Source organism: Leuciscus leuciscus (assembly GCF_965113295.1).
Source record: "Leuciscus leuciscus genome assembly, chromosome: 20".
Lineage (NCBI taxonomy): Eukaryota > Metazoa > Chordata > Actinopteri > Cypriniformes > Leuciscidae > Leuciscus > Leuciscus leuciscus.
The window spans coordinates 13836935-13861091 of NC_138744.1; the positions used below are offsets into that span (position 1 = coordinate 13836935).

Here is a 24157-nt window from a genome sequence, read left to right on the forward strand (position 1 = left end):
GGAGGCACCAGAGCAACAAAACTGAACAAACAAAGCTCAGAGCAAAGCAGATAGAGAGACTAAATGACAGAATAATTCATACAGCAGAAGTACAAAAACAAACATACAGCAGAAGTACAAAAACAAACAGAGACATTGTGACAAGTGACTTCATCACTCCAGTGCAGCCATATGGCTGATGTAACAGAGATGCAGTGTGTGATATCAGATTCTTTATGACCAGATCAGATATTGATTAAGTCATTATTCTCCAAAACTCCCAGACATCATCATCTCATTATGTGATACTTTTACATAGCCAGAAAATGTGAATCAAGACGCATTAATAATCCACAAAGTGAATCCCTGGATGAATTAAAGTGTTTTGTTTCCATTAGCTCTTCTTTGAAACTCACAGACAAATTATATACAGTATTTGAGTCTCTAAGCACATTGGCATTTCATACAAGTTGTAAAGTCTTATATTACAACATGTTTTTTGTTTTTTTTGTTTTAAATCAGTGACTGTGGATTGAGGATCAGGTGGCTTACATCTCATGCATAGATATCATATCCTCATCTTACTTTCATCCACATCAAGTGTCATTTTAAAATTACAGCGACATATCAGGTCATGTTACAGTAACATATGGAGCTGATTCATTGATTGCATGTAAAAACACTCTCACACACGCTCACTCTCTCACACACACACTCTCTCTCTCTCTCTCACACACACACACACACACACACACACACACCACACACACACACACACACACACACACACACACACAATTATAAAAGAAAACCTCTCTGTTCCCAGCCAAACTCAATCTGTCTGCATTGATGGAGATGATCTGTGGGTGATTAGTCCGGCCTGGACTCCACCCCTGGTTCACTCTTGAACAATTCATAAAAAATTGAGAAATGCTACCATGACAACAGGATTTGCGTTGATCAGGACAGAAATTGAGAGGCAGGGCTCAACTAGAAGGATTTTTTCTGCTTGTCAGGTCAGGCCAGCTGTTCAAAATTCAGGGGACCTATTACCAGTTCACTTGATTACATGAAACATAAAAATTCTAATTTATTGATTGATAGATCTTTTATTTTGCAAACATTATTTTGATAAATTCTGTTGACTTAACTCGATATTGATCAACTTAATATTGTGTATAATTTAAACTTAAAAAAATGTTGTAGTAATGAAATTGTCTGAGTAGCTTTGGCAGTTATACAAATTATGTGTTATTTTAAGTGTTTTAATTAAGGAAAAGACCTGTTAGAATTTAATGCTGTTATGTTTGACATTTAAAAGTGTTTCTGTGTCATGAGTGGCGACATGAAGGTATAGTATGTTGTTAACTCACATCATTTTTTTTGTTGAATGTTAAGGTTGTTTTTCAATAATATTGGTTGACCAGCAACAGGAATATGAACCACGTGGTTCACACCCAACTCTTCACAGGAAAATGCAGACAAGGGCAACAAATCACAAATTTTTTAAGTGTGTGATAGAGTGACAGGATATCCTACACAAAAAAAGGCAAGTAGGAAATGGGAGTATATGTAACGTCTGTCTCACAGGCCTTGAAACTGTTGAAACATGCAATACAACACAATACAAGAGCATTAGCACGAACACTTACCAGAGTATCCATCCTGGTTGATATCTCCAAGAGGGGCGATGGCACTTCCGTACCGGCCGAACAGGTGCGTTCCAGTGAGTGTGATGGGAGGGGAGAAGAGAAGCACGTCCTCTTGCAGGTACAAGTACACACGGCCCACCTCACGCGGTTTACTCTCAAACTCACGGTCCATGTAGAGTGGGGCTCCAACTAGCACGTCATCTAGCCTGTGTGTGCACAAATAAATGCACAAATTTGATACAAACACCTCTTTACATTTTTAGAGGCCCATAAATAATATTCTGAGAATAACCAGAACTAAATCCAACAAAAATGGCGGAGAACATAGAAAATTTCACATTTGTACTTCTAAGACTTCTCAGATCTGAGATAACAGATAGAACCAAGTTGTGTTATTTGATATCTAAAAATAAATCCCTGTGATTTATACGTTCCAGCATTTGGTAGCCAAAATAACAAAAACGATACACTGACTTCAACACTAAAGACTGATTGGCCCAGTTTCCATCAAATGAGCCATTTCAACAGCTATACAGTAAGTGTAATGAGCTGTAATTCACTCTCTGTGCGTTGGTCATTGCTGGTTTATCATTTAACTGCCCTTTCTCTGTGTATACTGCTGATTTACTGTGTATTCAACCATGTACCATTGGTAAGGAAGCCTTTCAGCCTTTAATGGCATAAACACATGTCAGCATTTCAGACATAAGAGAAGGAGCTTTGGCGCTGATGTGTCAGCAAGGTTTTGTATCCTCATAAGACCAAATTAGAAACAAATTTTATATATATCAAATTTCCCCCCTGGACGATGAGAGCATTTAAACAAGGGTCAGGTAAACCAGAGCGTAATGCATGAGTCTAAATAAGCCAAACCCTGAAGAAAAACGGATGGTCCTATTTATATAGTCCTATCTGGCTCTGAATACACCTTGTAACTAAATACAGCAAGAGCTGGTCAATTAAATTAGCTCAAAATAAATACTGTACTTTTTTCAGTGCTGACAGACTGTGAGGAACATCTAGTAACTATGACTATAGAATGTGCACTTTTGAGTCATACACATGGGGATAAAACTCAGATTGCATAAGAAAGAACTCAATGCAGACACACTTATATTAGTACAACCTCTTGCATGGGAGTCATTGGACATTGTTTGTCCAAGTTGACTTACCCATCTTCATTTACATCAGTCACTGCAATGGTGTATCCAAAATAAGAGGCCATCTGTGAGAAACAATCATATACGAAATCAAATTAAATTGAAATGTGACATAAAGAAAGGAAAGAGACACATTGCTATAACAATTACTATAATATCTTCTGCTGAATCAGAAAGCTATTAAAAAGAAGATCTGTCTTATTCAAAAACTACTTTTAGTCCCATTTAACCACTGTAAAGTGTTACCAAAAAAAAAATACAAAAAAAAAATTTAAAAAAGGTTGGACAGTCACTCACCTGCTCCCCAGTAAAATTCTGAATAAACGTCAGGTTTGTTGCATTGATCACAGCAACCTAAAAAAAGAAAGGTCAGATTATATTATTGCTCATAAAACACTTTTTATATTCATGACAGATTGTCATGAATCTGGATTATTCCCTGATGTAATGCAGGACTTGTGTATCTGACCACATGCCTGACCTCCACTCAAAACCAGAGTGATTTTCCTCATGTTAGGCATCTAGCACTCTAATAATTACATCCAGATTGATCTTAGAGGATGTTTTATGGGGCACGTATGACTGAGATCCTAAATCAAACAAAGCCACATATGGCTAATACCCAAGAATATAACATGCAGTGAAAAAAGTTCCAAAGTCACTGCTTCACAAACCACCCATCCAGCTGAATATGATTCTGTTTAATTGAGGGCCAAAGGGGACACCCCTACGTCCTAGATGCTACAGCCCTAATTGGGAATTCCTTCTTAAGACTTCAAATCACATCCAGATGAGAAACTCACATACACTTACACAAGTGACTTAGAGGTTTTACTCTTACCAGAATACATCTTTGCAAAACATACAGCTGAGCTTGTCTTTGTTTATTTTAATAAATACATGTTTCAATTGACACAAATGAAGTGGATAACCTCTCGAACATTTCTCACATTCTTCCTTCCCCCTTGACCTTCACCTCTGACCTTTGATTCTTGGTCTTACCATGACAGAAACACAGGAAACAAAGTATGTTTAGGAATGTATACTTACATAACCAAAGTTGTGTGCTCCTCGAGGAACCCCTGCTACCAGTTCTGCATAAAGGACATAAGAAAATCATACAGTATACCTACCCAAGATATTTACATATGTGCAAGCAGGTTTATATATTTTAGACAAGCAGAGTTTGAAGAAACAAATGATGTGCTTCAGTACAGAACAATAATAAAACATTCACTTTTCCTGTCTTGAGAAGAGTGTGTATGAGTGAATGTTTCACACACACAACCACTTATCTAGTGCATCTAGGGGAAAACAGTGAGGTGAGACTTGTGAGTGTTGTAAATCTCTTCTCTGTCAACACCATGTCAGTCACTCATTTATTATAAATATTTAGAAGAGAGAGACGGAGGGGGAAATGACACATAGCGAAGGAGACAGAGGCTGTCTGAGGCCTGATGGATGATCTTGGAGATAGTGATGTGGTAGGAGGGTTTGTGGCTGTCTGTCAGATCTGTCCCACCCACTGAGATCGGAGAGAGACCATTCAAGCTTGCCTCGTTTCTGACCTGAAATCTCCCATACTCCCAGGGACCCATCACACCCCACTCGTCCTCAACCCTTCCCCCCACAACCTCAAATTTCCCGACGCCTTTGAGCGCAAAGTGCACCACAGCAAGAACCCATTTATGAACTCTGACAAAAAGAAATCAGCATGTCTCTCCTCTCTGGATTCACCACAAATCCAGACCAGATAGAACATATGTATGAGAAAGACAGAGAGGGAATTCTGGGAAGAATGAACTGCACCCAAGGAGAGCGTTGTCTATTTGTGCATGCTGTCTGTGTTGTTTTAGTGTCTGAACAGTGCAAATCAAGTATCAGAGCACATATACAACGGAGTTGTAACCTGTTACAACTCCGATTCATCATGTGACTTTCCTTTGTTCCACCTGTATTATTATGGAGGTTATCAATACATTTTAAAGGGCACCTATTATGCCCCCTTTTTACAAGATGTAAAATAAGTCTCTGATGTCCCCAGAGTGTGTATGTGAAGTTTTAGCTGAAAATACGCAAAACGCGCCATTTTTGTGTATCCCTTTAAATGCAAGTGAGCTGGTGCCTCCAGCCCCGTTTCAAGAAGAGGGCGGAGCTTCAAGAGCTCACGCTTCAGTGTCACGACAATCTCATCTCACGGAATGTGATGAAAACTAATTTTCCCAAATCACAGAAGTGACCTCAACGTCCGGGTTAGCGGTAGCATAAGCCATCAGAAGCAAGTATTATTTAAATAAACTCCTGATGTACTTACAAACTTTCCGATGCCTTGTTTTATGAGTACAGAACCTATTTGTACTACTGTAGAAGTTTGGTACCATTCTGGGCATTATTAGTGGGGTAATTTATGGGATACATCCTTGGATCTATTAGCACCAGCTCTAAATAAGCTCTACATTCAATAATGTTCAACCAAGGGGAAAAAAAGCTTCTGGGGGGTGTGTGTGTGTGGGGGCAAAGGACCCTAGGTTGAAATTACTCCAAACCATCCCTTTAAGTGGCGATTTCTGTCTAAGTTCAGGAGAAAAAACTCATTTAGAGAAAATGGCCTTAAAAGAAATGTACTGTAATTGAAATCTACAGACGCAAATAAATAAAGTGCTATAAACAATACACTTCAAAGTGTATTTTGGATGTTTTCTTTCCACCAATCTGAAAAAACACTTTATAAAAAGCCAAAAATCTCACTACAGTGTTTTTACCTGTAGTGTCTCGCCTTAAGCTGAATTGTGGGCGGTTAGTAAATAAGATGCAGGGTTTTGCAGAATGGTACTGTCTGATGGATAGGTATGCTAATGATTGCTTGTGAGTCGATGTGGGTGCACACATGTGTGTGTCAGGGAGGAATGACAGACTGCAGACAGGCTGTTTGTCACTGGGTGGCATGTCAGGGATAGAATCCTGTGAGGGCTCTGTAATTATGGTCTGAGGCTGAAGGGTCCGATCAAAGCTCAGCAAGCAACAAATCCACACAACAACCACACACAGACAGAGTTCTCTCTCTCGCTCAAACACTTGTATTCATACACAAACTCTACAAAAGATGCAAAAGTTTGTTTATGTGTCTGAGATAGAGGTCTGCTACTCAACCCAAGCATTACGTTATGTGACAAACTGACGAAAGATGATATTTTGAAGAATATTATTGTCCACACCATGAAAGTCAATGGGGTCCAAAACAACACTTTTTATTATATGAAAAACAAAAACCCAATGGGATATTTTTTATTCCACAGAAGAAAGTAAGTCATTTAGGTTTAGAATGACATGAAGGGGAATAAACGATAACAGAATTTTCTTCCCTCTCTTAGTTCCTCTTTATCAAGCCCCTTCTTCTGAAAAGCGAAATCTGCTCTGATTGGTCGGCAGGACCAGTGTGTTGTGATTTGTCAACTGTTTTGAGCGTGTTTCGAAAATGCCATAACCGCGAATTTCACGTACCCAGAATAAATGTTTCAGAGAGTTCAGAAACAGTGCTTGCTTACTGATATAGAGAATAACTCCATTTAGACTTTGTGCTTTTAACTTTGCAGACTTTTTCATGCTCAAACAGTAACATTACATATTAAAGAATGTGTAAAAAAGCATATTATGTCCTTTTTAGAAGTTCTCACCTTGTTCAGAATCACCTGTGAACTCTCCAACCGCTACAGAGTAGCCTAACAGACACAGAGAGAGAGAGCATAAGAAAACCAGAGACACTACACTGAGAGAAACAGTTGATGCTGCAAACCAAAGTGGGTCAGTTTAAAAATGATGTTTACTCATGTTATCTTTATCATTTTATTATTGATTGCACTTTTATCGTGACATTCCAGCTGTGATGATGATTACTTAGCCTGGCAAGCCAAACCTACATCAAGATGTTAGGTCTGGCAACTCACCATTGTCAGGGCTCAATCTGAGGGGCGGGATAAACGGCTGTCTTTCAAATTCGCTCTGCATGCAACAGGACAGCGCTAAAACCAGCTAGTTGATAGATTAAACTTTTGCCGTATCTGGCCGGCAAAACTACGAACATATGACTTAAGTGCCGTTCTTTGTTCTTTTCTCAAAGAAAAGCTTAACTCCAAGTCCTCCAGAGTCACGGACAAAGCCGATTCGAAAGACCGCTGTTCGCCAGCAGCAGCTCTTCTTTGTTTTCAAGTAGCAGGGAATTCACGCGGAACCGTCACAACTCTGTCGTCATTATGTAAAGCCCGCCCACCGACTCTATACACGATGTGATTGGCCTGACTAGAGTTTGGTTTTTCCAGCTCGAAAGTCAACTGAGAGTTGCTAGACTACACTGGCTGCAAAATAAATTTAGCTGCCGCTAGGGTGCGTCTAGATTTCTAGGCTAATGATTACTTACAATACATGAGGGAAAATGCTCATAGGATTTTGATTTGTGTGTGTCTGTGTGTGTGTGTGTGTGTGTGTGTGTGTATTGATGTCTGCAGTTCCAGATGTAAATGTTATCAGAAGGCACAAACTCAGCACCAAACTGAGCTATGGGACAGAGGGTCAAGGTTACCTCAACATCCACAAAAAAAGCTTGTGTGTGTTCATGTGCGCGCGTGTTTATTAAATTGACTGAGGGCCAGTTCCCCTGACCCATAAACAGGACCTCAAGCAAATCGCTAGTGTCCCATAAAGCATCTTTACCTTTCAAAGGCAAACACACAGACACGTCTCTTACCTAGGTAACTGTCATCATATGCGTCTGATGCGGCCACAGTCTGCTTCTCTCCCTGAACTTTGCGCAGGATATTTTTCAGGGAATAGCCGTTCAATATCTCTGCAACTCCGGCAGTGATCACTTGACCTGAACACACAAATACACATTTATATTAGTTTTCACAAACAGATTTTGTGTGAGTGTGTGTTAATGTGTATTAGACAAACTTGTACAAATTGTGGTGGCAGATGTCATTATTAATTTTTTGGATGGCAAAACATCAAACTGTAATGTACAAAATTACTACAGAAAACCATATGAACTAAAAAAAATAGGAATAAAAATGGTCAAAAATGGAGTTTCTACATTGACATGACATTCTTTCAATTGAAAAGATCTGGTGTTTCTCATTTCACACCATTTTTTCTTAAAAAATATTTAAGAATTTATTTATTTTTTTAAGTTATTGATAATTAATTATCACATTCAACTACAATAATTATACAATCATATTAAGATTAATAATTATAGCTGTTTGTTTTTGTAATATCGTCCTAATTTGTTTTAAAATGTTACGATTAATAAGTGTGACCTTGAATTGAATAATAAAAAAGACAACATTTTTTATATAGCACAATAGATATTATACATGTTTGTTAAGTTTTATATTTGAAAGATTTTTCCAGTGGAAATACCAGTGCTTTTGTAGAATGACACAATAATTTATGTTTTGGTTCCAGGATGGCAGAAAGATGAAAATTAAAACAATGCATCTCACAAATTGTGTCAAAACCTCGCTGTAATGCTTTAACAACATTCATATTTGTCAATCTGCAACCATCTACAGGGCCATTACACAAGCTCTGAGAAAAAAAACACAGGAGTAAGTTCGCCTCACAAATTAAGATTTGACATGGTGAATAAAGCAAGCGAGAGAGAGAGAGAGAGCGAGAGAGCGGGAGCGAGAGAGAGAGAGAGAGAGAGAGAGAGAGAGAGAGAGAGAGACCCTATGTCCGACATAATTTTTTTGAGATATTTTCCCTATTTTTATTGTTCAAGTTCCATACACACATTACTCTCATTTACTACCAGGCTACAGTGTGACCTGAACCCTAACCATTCATCTCTCTTAATGTGTGTGTTTAGCTGTGTGTCTGTGTGTGCATGTGTCTCTATTAACTTGCATTCGTTATGTGGATACCTGACACAACATGTGGTACTTTTTCTCCTCTCAATTTGTTGTCTTTCCACAAAAAAAAATTCAGGATTTTGGACATCGGACCTCATTTCCAAGTTAGCCTGGGTGTTATTTATCAGTGGAGACAGTTTTCAACATTTTTCATCCAGTCCTTCCAGTTGCATAGTTCGCCGGTGCTAGGCTAGTGCGAGTCAACGGTATCTGCTAGCCTGCCATTAAAAACTGTTTTACCCACTCCACAGTACACCAAAAGCAAATAAATTATAACGCCAGACTATCGATGTAAATGTCTGTTGAGAGAATAATGTTAGAAATCAAACTACCCTTTCATCGCATTGCAATAGTTATACTTTGTTCCCTGTATTTATTAGCACAGTCTACAGCAGCGGCGGAGTGATATTAAGTTACCTAGGCAACCGAGAGAGCAGGTCCACATGACAATCACGCAAGTGTATTTACCTGCCGCTGACACTCATCACTACAGAAGCAGAGTATATTTCACGAAGAAATCAGCAAGACATAGGACTATGGCCACGTTTGAAAGCCATGCCAATGTTTCGGACTTTGGAGACGATGAAGACGAGGAATGTGTGTTATTCAACGAAACGTACATGTATGAGCCGGAATACACAGACGAAGAACTAATCGAGATGGATGCTAAAAGGGCAGAAAGAGAAAGAATGTCTGTAGAGACAGCAGCCGCTGGAGATGCCGTAGAGAACCGGGACAGAACATCGGGAGACTGGTGGTGCCAGTGCAGAAAATGTATACAAATGCCGACGGAAGACGAGTGTTTTTGCTGCAGGGAGTGGGACTTAGTTATCCCACAGACTGGAGCTGGACACTAGTTTCCAAGATTTAGATGTGTCTGGGCACAGCGCCTCCCAAGACAGTCCCGACTGTAGTGCGCTTCTGTTCTGTGTTTACTTTTCGGTGCAGTAACGTTACTACTAACCGGAGTTTAGTAAAATTCCGCCGCTGCTGAGAATCTAGATCCTGTAAATGTAATGCGATCATTGAGATGCAAGAGTAGTTTGATTTCTAACATTATTCTCTCAACAGACATTTACATCGATAGTCTGGCGTTATAATTTATTTGCTTTTGGTGTACTGTGGAGTGGGTAAAACTGTTTTTAATGGCTGGCTAGCAGATACCGTTGACTTGCGCTAACCTAGCACCGGCGAACTATGCAACTGGAAGGACTGGATGAAAAATGTTGAAAACTGTCTCCACTGATAAATAACACCCAGGCTAACTTGGAAATGAGGTTCGATGTCCAAAATCCTGAACCACCCCTTTAAGAGATAAAAAGTAACTGACTGTAACAATAATTGATACAATTATAAAAATTATTTTATAGACATTGCACTAAGAGAGACTGTTAATTATTAGTATTAGAGTGGAACAAAACATATTTCCATTATAGAAATGTCCAGACTTTAGGATTTTATTGATTTAAAGTGTTTAAAAATACTATTTTAAAAATTTAAAAATTAAATAATAATAATTGTATGCAATATTTTCTCAAAAGTAATTTTCAAAATTCACATTCAATGCATTAATAAAGCTGTAAGTAGATGTTGAATACACTCAACTTGTTAATCAGCCAGATCAGTTGATGCTGACAGTCTCAAAATCAATCCCTAACATAAACATTGCTAAACAAATGCAGGTGTACAGGTCTCTGCATTCTTATCAAATGTACTTTATTGTTAATTGAGCAGAATGTAGAAAAGTGAGAAAGTGTAGGCGTTCATTACCCTGCAGTCACTGGAGCTTAAAAGCGATGATTACAGCTCTAACTGTGAGCCAACACTAAAGCCACTGACCAAAAAGAGCAGCTCATTGACCTCGACCAGTCTTCTATTATCACAACCGCTATATTACCGCCATCACTGACCCATCTGTGATGAGTGAACTGTGACAGAACACTTCACTGAGGAACGCAGAGCTCTGATTGGCTGAACAGACTCCGCAATGGTAGCGCTAACACACTGAGATAATCCCTGATTATTTTACTAACAGGGCTCATGGGAGGTGACGTGTCATCTGTCTGAGTGTCTGTTATTTTGCTCTGACGGTGGAGGAAGGGTTAGCCTGGTCGGTTTGTTGGACGGAGCTAAGATTCTTGGGCTCCTGTGAGACTGTGAGTTTGGGATATGAGAGACTTGTGTCTGCAAATCTCACTCAGAGAGACTCTGTAAAAGGATGGAATGATGGAAAAGAGAAAATAATAAGGAGAAGTGTGTTACCTTGCCAGTAGAAACTCCCTGGTCCTCCCACAACCAGAGTCCCTTCCTGAAAGAAGGAGAAATAAATGAGTGAGGAACAAGGAGAGACGGTAGAAATGAGGAGGTATAAATGTGTGTTTGCTTGTGCAGCAGTCTTATAAGAGACTTACAACAGTGATGGGTGCTATAAATGTAACACAAAAGAGTGAGTAATAGAGATTAAAGAAATAAGGCATGAACATAAAGGAATCAGCCCTCTTCCTGATTGGATGAAGGGTCAAAGTGATATGAATGTCTTTTTTATTTATTTATTTATTTATTTATTTTGAACAAAAAATAAGGACATAGGAAGTGACCATAAAGATGAAATACACTGACATGGTTAAGGAGGGAGATTTGTTACCTTAGTGAAATCAACACTGAAGCCCGCCTGGCAGAAGCCCTGGCCCTCGGGGTCCGGGTTATCTACAAAGATCAGAGCAACCTCAGTAAAACAAGTCATCAAGACATGCCTGAGTACATAAAGTTTCAGCACTTCCAAGACAAGTATTTATTTAAATGGATGAAGTTATGCAATGAAATGCTCACAAGTTCACACTTCATATTATTCTTGAATGAAATTAATGTAAATATGAGGTCTAAATTTGAATGTATTGAAATTTTTTCCAATATATTCAGTAATTAAGCATATGTAATTCATATTCATGAGCTAAGCCACTGCCATTTCTTAACATCACAATTCACACATCTGGGCAAATCTTCCAAATTGTCCCAATTTCTTCATAAAATGAAGTGGCAACTATGGTCCTAAGCCTACGATTAATCTCAATCCCAACCATGACTGTGGTGGGGGAGGCGTGGTGGTTGAGAGAGTTAAGTGTGAATGACAAACACCTGTGTCTTGTTTCAGTAAGTGGCGTGGAGAGACCGGATAAAAGCCACCGGGAAATGAGACCAGAGATGAGAGAGACCAACGGAGGACTCGTGTGTGTGCGCGCGTGTGTGTGAGAGCTTGGAAGCCCTGAGAAAGTGGCAGGAGGAAAAGTGATCGTTGATTTTGGTGGACTGAGTTTAATGTTTCAGCGCAGTGAGCGCGACTTTGTTTTGATCTTTTGAAAACGTCAGTAAACACACACAATCTCCGTAAGCCGACCCTGTCCTCTTCCTTCCTTACATCTTGAACCTTGTTACAATGACCAACCTCTATCTAAAATCAGAGGAAGACGATTGATTGATAAGAATGAGTTCAGGCCTAAAATCTGATTGGAGGATAGGAATGTTTTTCCAGACTAAAAAAAAAGGGTGTTGATCCAGGAACATGCTGAAAAATTATGCACAGTAAGTTATGTCCTGTGTGTGTTGATATAATATGTTGTACAGTAGGTGGGGTGAGTTAATGAGGCATAACATCACTTCCAAATCCCAACCACAGCATGTTCTCTGGAATACAATAAACTCTCTCTCTCATTCTATCTCTGTTTCTCTTCTTTCCCTCCTCTGCCAGACTTTGCCTAGTATTTCACTTACTCAACACTACTGTCTTTTCAAATGTGTGTGTGTACACATGCATGAGTGTGTCTAGTCCACAGCGAACACAAGCTGGATAATATCAACACAGAGCGTCCCTGCCCTGCGCCTTGGCAAGGACTCCTAGCTGACCTGCCAGGGAGACAGCTGGCACTTGAAAATGTTTGACAAAGAGTCAGGAAAGTAATTCACAGTCATTACAGCCTCATATGCCATAAAATAACTTTCCCTCTGAACAGATGAGGCACAGTTATCATTATTAATAAACCACTTCACTCTACACTAACTGTTAATACAGACTGTTTCAGTGTGAGTGTGTAAATTTTGTAAAAAGTGTGTATCTGATGTGACGGCAAAAAAATCGGAGTAAATTTATCAACTACCCTTAATGGTGAATGAGACCTCAAAGTACAGGAAATAAGCAGGAAATTACATCAAAACAAACTTGTGAGTTTCCCCTTTGAGTTATGTTTACAGCAGGGCATATGATTGCCATGCCAACTGGCACAAATGGGCAGGAACGGGCACAGACCGAGAAGCAGCAGATGCATGTGTTATTCTGTGTGAAAATCAGGGCTGGCACAACTACTCATTTTTACTAGTCGGCTAGTCATCCAGATAACGAATCGGCTAGTTATATGTAACTATATGTACAGTAAAGTATACTAAGGCTGTCTGTGTTCCGCACACTGTCCTGTGTGATGTAATTTTCATCATCAGGAGGGTCCGTGAACGTCCAATTTTTGCGGCCAAAGGAGCATACTTTGAAAGGCCTGCGCGCTCAACTGTGCCCGAGACAGCGCAGAACGTGGAAAATAAAGTATACCCGGGCCTTAAATCAGTCAAAACACTCAGTACTCTTGGTGCTGTTTCTAGTCCAGCACTGCATTATCTGTGCAGCTGAGGAAGATGCAGGTAAGAAACAAAAGCATGTACAGTATATCTTCATTACACAGGTTCATGCTATTTGCGTTGCAACGAACACTGCCAAAAGCAGTCATGTTCCACTGGCTTATAGTTTCTGTCAGCCTTTGGGCAGCACTTGATTCATTTCAGGGTGGTATGCAAGAATTTTGGCTTGTACTGTATATGAATACGCTAAATGAACCCAGACCATCTCAGATGTCCGCAGCACCAGCACGGTACACTTATAATGTAGTTTGTGAAAAAGTATTCTGGGTTCATGCTATTTTAAGTCCTAAATAATTCCAAATATAATTGACCATTACAGTTTACTATACAAAACTGTTATGCAACTACTCTACCTTTCAAAAGTTTAGGGTCAGTCAGATGTATCAAAGCTCAACAAGGCTTCATTTATTTGACCAATAATACAGTAAAAACAGTAATACTCTGAAATATTACTACAATTTAAAATAACTGTTCTTTATTTTAATATATTTTAAAGTTAAATTTATTCCTGTGATGGCAAAGCTGAGTTTTCAGCATTTCATTCTGATATGTTGCTCAAGAAACATTTCCTGTTATCAATGTTGAAAACAGTTGTGCTGGTTAATTTTTTTTTTCAGAATTCTTTAATGAATAGAAAATTCAAAAGAACAGCATTTATTTGAAATACACTTTTGTTTGAAATGTCACTTTTGTTCAAATTAATCAATGTATTAATTTCTTTCGAACCAAAAAAGAAAAAAGACTGATCCCAAACATTTAAACATGCACACTACACTGGAACACAAATATGAACAGGAAATTTCACCTTATTGTTATTGAACAAGCACAGAAGCATAATTAGTAGACCCAGACCCAACAAGTCGACTACTGCAATAACAGAACTATTGGACTTGGTGGTGCATCCCTACCACAAAGCATGATGGGAATGTGTTTCTGCTCTAAACAAACTGATCTAAACGTTAGTAAAGCTTAAATAAAAAACACACTTTTAAATGTGCAACTAGTTAAAGTTAACTGCACGTTCATTGGTTCTGTGTCATTGTTTGCTTCTCTTTGTGTGTGTGTGTGTGTGTGTGTGAGAAAAATACTCACTGGTTCTACAAGGTGAATACTCAGCATAGGCACTGAAGTTCTGCACAGCCACATAACAGGTTCCCACTGGATCCATCTCACTGCTGACCTTCACTGTCCTCCAGTGATAGAGGGGAGCACAGGCCTACAGAAACACACAAGCACAATGTTACTGTAAATAACAGCCCTGATAGATGTAGGTCGAACGTAAAGATGCTGCTTAGGACTGAGCTGGAGGTCTGTGTATGTCTTGTGTAATTTTCTGAATAAAAGCATTTTAAAGAGTTAAATGTTTCAGTATTTGAACGTTTGGACAACAATAGTCACATCTGGGCACAGTGCCTCCCCTCATGTAAAAACTGGCCTATTTCTTTCAAACATCAGCAGTTCTCCACCTCGCATGGTCAACCTCAAATCAACATTTTCCAAAACCCCCTCAGTAACGGACAGAGCCACATTGCCTATCAAAACATTTCCACAAAACAACACTCCTATGCATTCATGAATGAAACTCTGATTCTGGCACCCATGCATTCATGAATGAAACACTAATGCAGTGCTATTAAATAACATTAACCACATTGATGGGCAGCTATATTCCAACCACATCCATGAATGCACGGATTCGTCCAGCATGAGGATGACTGCAAATGGTCTTTAAATGGGTTAGGTTCCTGAGCATCACTTACCACCACTTTGCCTTTGTGGGTCCTGACTGTGGCTCCAAACCACTGATAGGATTTAAATTCAAGCGGCTCCCGTGTCCCATTCACTTTAATCATCCTGTTATCTGAACAAAAGAGAGAGGAAGAATGAAAGTCAACGAAAAACAGAGAGAGGGACTTCATTATATAATAAACAGAAAACATCAGGCAGCCGAGTAAGACATTGCAAGCACTTGTGCCAATATACTCACTTTCGAAAAATATGAGCCATGAAACAGCAAATTAGCCTGGCTTCAAATGAGACTGAGTGTTTGTTTATGTGAAGGCAAATCTACGGGGGGTGTACACACATGCATATGATTCTGTGGATCTGTATCTACAGGGGTTCTGTGCGATCCAGAAAAGATCCCGCTACAGCTGGGCCTGTTTAGAGCTCCATAAGGTACAGTCTACACCTCATAAAAACACATCAACTTTAATACTTCTCTGCTTTCTTCTCATCATCTCTCAGGCCTTTACTATGGGCCTTTTTCTTCACGCTAAACGTAAATCTTATAATTTAGCTTGAGTAATAAGATTTTGCAATATTTGTTAGTAATTTTCTCTCTATATATCTCTTTCTTTAAGGGTGCTTGGTGAGCATCACCATTAATATTGTGGAAACTATAATTGGCAAATTTATAAAGGTGCAGTCGCATTTAGAGTTATTCAGTGACTTAAATTGAGTCATTTCAATAAGAATCAATGCGATTAGGAATTTGGTCAAGTGAATTAACTGGCTTGACTAACAGAAAGCTGCTTGGTTTGAAAGGTTGGCAGTGAACCATTTTTGCCTTTCTGTGAAATTTCGCTGATCTGACCACTCTTAAAGTATTAAAGTTTGGGACGTATAGCTTGTTTCTCACTGTTTGTTCTATGAATGTGTATGATACCTTAAAGGCCCCCTGAAATCAAAATGTATGTTTTTTTAGCTCTTATTATGAATATGTTAGCCTTAAGGTTATGAATAAGCTGGTGTGTTCCAAAACAATGACAAAATTCGCATTCAGGAGATATAAGCATTCAAAACTTAGTCTCTCATTTCCACTAAAATGGATCACAGATTTTTATGACATCACCGCGGACAATCACATTCAGCTTCTAATCACATCTTCTGTCCAATCAAATGCTCTCTAGAATCTAAAGCGTCCCGCCCCCTATGCTATAAATATCACCTGGCCAAAGCGACCGTGGCTGTACCTGACAGTACATTCGGTAGTACACGCATGCTCAGTATCACCTGCTCGTGCTCATCAGTTCTCTCAGCACAACTTATCTCATTTCAGTGAACTGTCGGAGTTACTGGAGTAACATATTGGTTTATTTCGAGTCGGAGTGACTGTCAGGGCACATCTGAAAGCGAGTAACTTAAAAAAACTGTGAATCAGCGCTGACTCATGGCGCAAACTGTTTTGAACGATTCAGTTCGATTTGGTGAACTGGTTCGACCAGTTCATTAAAAAGAACCGGTTCAAAAGAGCGGTTCGTTCACGAACCGGACATCACTACCATTGACACGACACGGAGCAATATGGGTTGGAGATGTGTGTTCGGTTGCTCAAACGCTCAAGTTTTATACCGTTTTCCAACTGTAGGTTGGTTAAGAATGAAATGGCTAGAATTTATTCACACCTCTGCTATTGTATCCAACATATCATCAGAGCTCGGATTTGCTTCCATGGTGCTGTCAAGTACGAATTGCAGTCTGTGAGGTAAACTAAACACTATTGGCTATTTGTAAAAAGCCATTAAATAGGTCCCGCCTTAGCTTCCTGTTTCAGTGAAAATAACGTCAACGCATCATACAAAGCTGCATGTTCCAAGGCACTTCAGTGAGCCTTTAAACCATGCAGCCCGGTCTGCTACTTCTTTTCTAAAGAATTTGATTTACAATATTTATGACTTGGGATAGCCAAACTGCACAGAAACACTTTAGCAACCAGCAAAATACCCAAGAAACAGCATAGCAATGGCCTAGCAACAATCCAGAACACATTATTACCTGCACAGCATGCCATAGCAACAATCAACAACAATATAACCACACAGGAAACATACCCTGGGAACCTCCTTAAACACCCTTGTACCACCAAGAACACCTTAGAAATCACACAGTAACACCCTAGTAGCACCATAGCAAAGTCCTAGTACCACCAAGAACACCTTAGAATTCCACATAGCAATACCCTAGAAACCACAAATAAACACTTTAGCATGACAGCTGGGACTTTTGCACAGGAAAAGCACCACTACAATTTTCTCTGCAAAATGTCCTCATGCCAATTTTTTCTTTTCTTGTTATTATGTGAAAGTTTAGCAACAATTTGTGTGTTTATATTACGTTTTGTACACCTATAAGTGCAATGTGATCATGCTGTTGGAAGTTGTTGTTGCTGATGGAGATCAGCAGGCTGGATTAACAAAATAACAGTAAATAGACAAACATGCACAAATTCTTAATACAGACATGCTAATGCAGTACTATTTCCAATTCATAAACATAATGATACTTTTCAAAATCAAAAGTATAAAACAGGCCAGAAAAAACAGGACATCCTTTTTTAAATGAACACATGTTCTGGTGTCACACACTGCGCTAAAATGCAAGGCCAGACTGACAATATAAAAACACAGCAGGGCATCATTTGGTGCTTTAAAACATCTGTTTCATTTTTGGGTCCAAAACACATGCTTGTAATTTTTCTTTTCATTTTATGCATTGATATATATTTGTTGTAAATGATTCCTGCTGTTATGAATGAAAGCTCCTATAATAATAAAAACTGTGATCTTTGTAAATGTAAGTGACCTGTGCTGCTAATCAGACATAACTTACATATTCACTTGTCTCCAATATTACAAATGTAATACTACAATTGACCTCAAATATGTAAAATGTTATTGGTGTAAGACGTCTAGAACACCTGGGCATGTAACTATGAAGTTGTGTGTGTGTGAGAATTGTGTGAAAACTTTCAAGACAAGGTCCAGTGGTAGATGACCCTATCTGGTGTATCTGATTAATTTACTCTTCTCAGTCAGGACTGCATTAGTCACACACACACACAGACTGTCATCAGAAACGTCAGTCGCACAAACACATGCCATGCCCCCCATGGAGAGCTCTAAGGGCCACAGTGGGAAGAGTGCACAGGATCAGAGGTCAAGTGTGTTAAAAAAAAAAAAAAAAAAAAAAAAAACCTTGACTAATGATTCTGGAAATGTGTGTGTTTTGAGAAGATGTTCTTGGAGTAGATGCTGGAAATGCATGACACTTTTTTTCTCAGACACTAACAAAGAACACACAGCGCTTTTGCCCTCCCTTGACAGGGTCTGATTTCTTCCCTTATTTCCCTTGTGTTCACAACTTTATCTCTCTCTGCCTCTCTTACCTCATCAACATCAGGCTCCTAAAACCAACCATCTTGAACCAGAGTGCCACTGCTTTCATCTCCAACTGACAATTTATTTGAATGTCCTCACTGATGCTTATAACACACACACACACACACACACACTCACACACACGTTGGGTTTTCATGTTTAATGGGGACTTTCCATAGACATAATAGTTTTTATACTGTACAAACTGTACATTCTATCCCCTTACACTAACCCTACATCTAAACCTACCCATCACAGAAAACTTTCTGCATTTTTACATTTTCAAATAACATGATTTTTAAGCAGTTTTCCTCATGGGAACCAAAAAATGTCCTTACAAGGACAAGTTTTTCGGATATTGCCATCTTTATGGGGATCTTTTGGCTACGTTCACACTGCAAGCCTTAGTGCTCAATTCAGATTTATTGCTAAGATCCGGCTACGGATTGGCTTCGTTCACATCCGATTATTTGTGTATCCGATTGGAATCTGATCTAAAATAATTGACTGTCCACATTGTGTATCGCAACTGTTTGTGTGTCCATGGCGCTCTTTCGTTTTCTGGAATATCTGCCGTGGTTTCTATGCCAATGGCATTGCGTTTGGTAGGACTACGCCAAAAACAATAAGCCAGACACAGAAACGTAGGAGGCTGTTATGAGCGGCTTTATTCCACACGGTTGTCTCTGCCGGTTTCAAAACACGTCTCCGTTATATTGTTATTTTCTGCTCGTCCGGCACTGTGTAACACAACCTTGTTTCTGCAGTGACTTTCAGCATTTGTCCTATAACATCATCTGAGAAAGTTAAATAAACCACGCAAAATCTGATCAGAGCGGTGAGACTGAAACTGATTTCCAGAAATGCGATTTGAATAGGATTTCAAACCAATGTGAATGTAGCTCGAAACAGATTTGTAAAAATCACATTTCAAGAGATTTTTCACCCTTCACACTTGCTCTGATCTTGCTCACACATCTGATCAGATTTTAATCAGATACGCACAAAAAACGGATTTGGACTGACAGTCTGAACGCAGCCACTGTTCTTTTAAATGTGGCCAATATCAGACTTCATTGCGAACAGATCATGATCCTAGAGTGACCCGCATGCGCAAAAGAATGATAAAAAGACGACACGCATCACACTGTCATTTGGAAGTAAGCGATTAAGTGTTTATTCATAGCGTGATCTGCCGCGGAAGCCAGCGAATTTATGTGCAGGTAATATAAAAAACAAAGACGATGATACTAAAAAAAGAGAACAGAGTTTTTAAACATCTATGTATCATACCAGTTCGTATTGAACCCTCATGTTTTGCTTGTATATAGAGCTGTCACTGTAATATTTATGAGTTCTGACTTTTGACACATCACTGTCCTTCCACTGACTACCTTTACCAACTGATCTTGATAACGTTATGTAAAATGTTTGAAGTAACTCTTATGAGTGCAGAATTGTGACGAACATGGATCTAGAGTGACGTAAATGTCGCATGAATTTCGATATGACTGTTCAGACTGAGGTCGCATTGTAAAACATCTGACCTGTATCAGATTTACTACCACATATGGAAGTGGCACAAATCAGAATGGAAAAGATCAGATTCCATGTGGTTTGTGCTGTTCACACTGTCATGAAAAACAAAAACAAAAAACAGATCTGAGTCACATGTGAGCAAAAAATCAGATATGGGCCAAATTTACCAGCAGTCTGAATGTAGCCTTTGTCTCCATTACATGGGTTTACCAGGACCACACACACATACACATTTCAGTACCTGATCTATGTGCATCCCTGTGGCATTCTCTACAAACGTCAAAAAAAACAACAACAACAAAAAAGACAAAATAATAATAAGAGTAATAAATAATCAAACACTAATAATCAAATAAAAAATCTAAAAAGCAACTTCAGTATCAGTTATTCCAAACCTATGTAAATCTTTTCAAACATCAATTTCATTTTTGTAGATATTCCGGATTGTCTAATTAAATGTGAATTCTAAACATACAGGAGACAGCAGATTCGGATTCCTAAAGGTATTTTTTTTTGTTTTGTTTTTTTAAGAAGAATTATAGATTTTTTTATACCAATTTTAATCCAATAAAAATAACCGGTTTATAAAGAGTGATTCATATTCACACTCTGCATTGCATGTTTTTGATTCACTAAAATGAACCGGCTCATTTGATTCATTTGTTTGGCAATAGGACTACATTGTTCGCACTGCATGTTCTTTAGTCACTAATACTATTATATTGAACCGACTCATATACGAGTCATTCGTTTGAGAATCGGACCGCACTAGTCGCGTGGTTCTTTAACTTTATTTAGGAGGTCATAGCCTATTCTGATAAGAGCCCTTGTTAGAACCAGCAACAGCACACACATACTGCCATCAAAGCCCCCTCAAGAGAATGCTTTGAAAAACAACACATCAGCGCTCACATTCCGCAGCATCCAAGTCTGTCTCAAGTCCATGCCGCGTTTCTGAGTCCAAAACCGACGACTGCAAATTACCAGCAAGCTAGCCATGGTTACTTAAAATAGTCCAATAATATTATGAACACCCCTGCAATCTCCATCACAGTCACAGATGACAGAATCGATCTAAATGTGACAGCAATCTTTCCCTTTCTGGCACTTCCAAGTTTGACTATTGCACAATTGCTGACAGACATCATCTACACTTTTTTCCTCACTAAATGAATTAGACGAAATACACAGTACAAAAGTACCGGGAAATAATGAAAGAAGAAATTCAAACGTAAAGATAAAATGTTGGTCACCTAAAGAATAGACGCGCGCAACGGACGTCGAAATTACGGCAGATTACGCACTGAGGTAAAGTTACGCGCCTTTCTCTGGTAATTACTCCGCTCCTGAAATTTTAAACCAAACCATATGGGGTGAAATTAACTCTTTCTTGGATGTGGTTTTTGATCTTTTTATTATAGGAACGGGAATTTATGAAGCCTACTCTAAAGATGGTGCTTAATAAAGAAAATATGTGTTAATAAATACGATACAGAAACAATATCAGTAGCCTATTAGGTTATTTCCACATTATTTTAGATGTACAAGTTGAATGTGAATGTTATTTTGAATGTATAAAAGGACACATAAGAAGACATTGTTATAACTCAAACGGGCAACCTGTTTTAAATGGAAACTGCTCATGGTCATTTTGCGTTAGTTGAAGGGTTATAAATCATGAGGGTACCTACTTGCTTTATCAAAGGGGATCTGGCGGCAGGAGTCTGGGTCTGATGCCGGCCAGGGACAGTAGTACACCGCTCCTCCCTCCACAATCCCTGGCTGAGAGGTGTTCGCTTTAGGAGCCCCAACCAGCACCGACATGCTGGAGAGAGAAAGGCATAAATCTACGCACGAGCGCATCCGAATACTGAATCACAGTAATACACTTACAAGTGACAATGAACCCCGGAAAAGTAATTCAAATGTGAGGTAGCCTATTTTAGTTCAGCATTTCCATTTAAAGGTAGCCTAGCTTCCTTCATTATCAACTTCTGGCGCCTGAGTTCATTGGTCCATATTGGTGGTGCTGAAAGTTTTTCATACAAGCTGTGGCAAAATTGTAGGCATAGCCAAACTATGTTATACGACATATAGTCTACTGGAAGATGCTTCTCGTTGGGAGCTTGTAAATGTTGTATATAAACAAACAAACACATTTTTTTTTTATCCCACTTACGCGTTTCTGTCCTGTGTTGGCTGATAAAAGTCCAGTGAGTATCCAAAATAACTTCCTTCTGGTCCATTGTAAACCGTTGGCTTTTCTAAATCTAGATTAAAAGCAGCAACTGCGCAAAAAACTAAAAATGTGAGCAAAAACCCACGAGAAAACACGCGGAATAAACACGGATGCATGGCTTCAACCCAGTTTCTTCAACTGTAATCCAAAAGTTTTAAATAAAGATGTGCAGAGAGTGTAAGTTACATCCGTGCTCAGCTGTCATCAGTTGAGTGTGTGTTGCGCTCCATGAGTCGGTCTGCTGCCTTCATGCAAGCCGCGCGCCTTTCTCAGTCTGCGCGAGCTCTCTGCGTACTAAACATTATAATGAGCTGCGCACGAGACCGGACTCCTGCACCACATCACACAGCATCCGGCCAACTCCTTTTATGGAAACACACACGAATTTGCACACAATTTAGACAAATCAAAAATGAAAAGACCTCTATTACTAATACTATTAATAGTGATATTATTAGTTTTACACATTATTATTGGTTCCACTTTAGACATTCTACTAACTATAAGTAACTTTGAAACTACATGTCAATTAACTCTCATTAGAGTATTAGTAGACAGCATAGTAGACTGTTAGGTTGGTTAGGTGTTAGGGTTCGGAGAATAAGTTGACATGCAGTTGCCAAGTTAGGCTACTTATAGTCAGTAGAATATCTGTTGGGAGCATCAAAATAAAGTGTTCCCAGATATTAAGCAGACAGTAATCTACTAATACTCTAATGACAGTTAAGGCCTATTTATACTTCTGCGTCGAACTGCCGCCGTAGCTACGTCGTAGGCTGTGTGTAGCGCGCGTACCCTTCGGCGTACCCTGACGTGCACCTCTCCAAAAATGTAACAACGCGTCAATTCTACGCGGACTCAAGCGCTGTGATTGGTCTGCCAGAACCCCTCCCTCAGGGTTTTACATCCCTAGGTGCGCGTCAACGCGGACAACGACGCAGAAGTATAAATTAAAACCAACACGTTGCCTACGGCGTATAGGCTCCGGCGTAGGTCCGACGCAGAAGTATAATGAGGCCTATAGTTGACATGTAGTTGCAAAGTTACTTACAGTTAGTAGAATGTCTAAAGTGGACTATCAAAATAAAGTGTTAGATAATTAAGCTACTTTATATATTTATCAAAAGAACCGACTTATTTTGATGCAGCATCAAATATATCAAATTCTCATCTCTCTCTATATATTTATTTGATAATCTATGGCTTTAAAATAACAAAAATAATTTAGTTTTATGAATTTTATAATAGCAATGACTATTTATAAAAAAAATGACTTTTTAATTATGATCAAATGTATCAACATTAATATTGCCATATTATTCGGATAAAGTGGTTTCAATTTGTGTCAAACTTACTGCGGATGCTTTTAATTACGCAATTTTAATACCGGCTGCGAATAATGAACGGTAATTACCCTCGTCAGACGTCCAAAGTTAAACTTTTGTACTAAGCGTATAAGTATGATAAGTATAACCTCTGGAAAATAAACGGTGCGGGTGTTTTTAAGAGAATCTACAAACGTGCATCGTTCTTGACCTGTTTCCTTGGAGCAAATCTAAATTTAGGTGCTCTGTTCACATCTGAGCGCAAGACACGGGCTGCTTCTGCTCTCCATCTGGGTGTCAGAGTTTTAATCCTGTCTAAATGAAGTCATTCCCTTCACCGCCTATCCTGTGATCACCAAACAGTCCGTTCCAAGTTCCAACTGTAAACAATCTCACACTTTAGAAAACCACTCAAAAACACTTTTTGAAATTGCAATGGGGTGCATACCATGTGGATATTATTATTGCTTTACATATTAATTATGATAATGTAATACAATAGTGACTTTTTTTTA

General features: G+C 39.0%; 1 protein-coding gene across 1 annotated transcript in view; it reads right to left on the minus strand.

Moving 5' to 3' along the window:
• itga8 (integrin, alpha 8) overlaps nucleotides 1-22609 on the minus strand; it is a 69962-nt gene extending 47353 nt beyond the window's left edge. Inside the window, exons 1-12 of the mRNA XM_082148752.1 lie at nucleotides 22258-22609; nucleotides 21770-21903; nucleotides 15141-15241; nucleotides 14473-14596; nucleotides 11345-11406; nucleotides 10963-11008; nucleotides 7533-7658; nucleotides 6466-6510; nucleotides 3842-3885; nucleotides 3089-3145; nucleotides 2804-2856; nucleotides 1632-1837 (exon numbers count right to left, since the gene is read on the minus strand). Of these exons, the coding sequence (XP_082004878.1) occupies nucleotides 1632-1837; nucleotides 2804-2856; nucleotides 3089-3145; nucleotides 3842-3885; nucleotides 6466-6510; nucleotides 7533-7658; nucleotides 10963-11008; nucleotides 11345-11406; nucleotides 14473-14596; nucleotides 15141-15241; nucleotides 21770-21903; nucleotides 22258-22433 (1174 nt within the window). The 5' untranslated portion in view covers nucleotides 22434-22609. The remainder of the gene's footprint in view (nucleotides 1-1631; nucleotides 1838-2803; nucleotides 2857-3088; nucleotides 3146-3841; nucleotides 3886-6465; nucleotides 6511-7532; nucleotides 7659-10962; nucleotides 11009-11344; nucleotides 11407-14472; nucleotides 14597-15140; nucleotides 15242-21769; nucleotides 21904-22257) is intronic.
• Between the last annotated feature and the right edge of the window lie 1548 nt (nucleotides 22610-24157).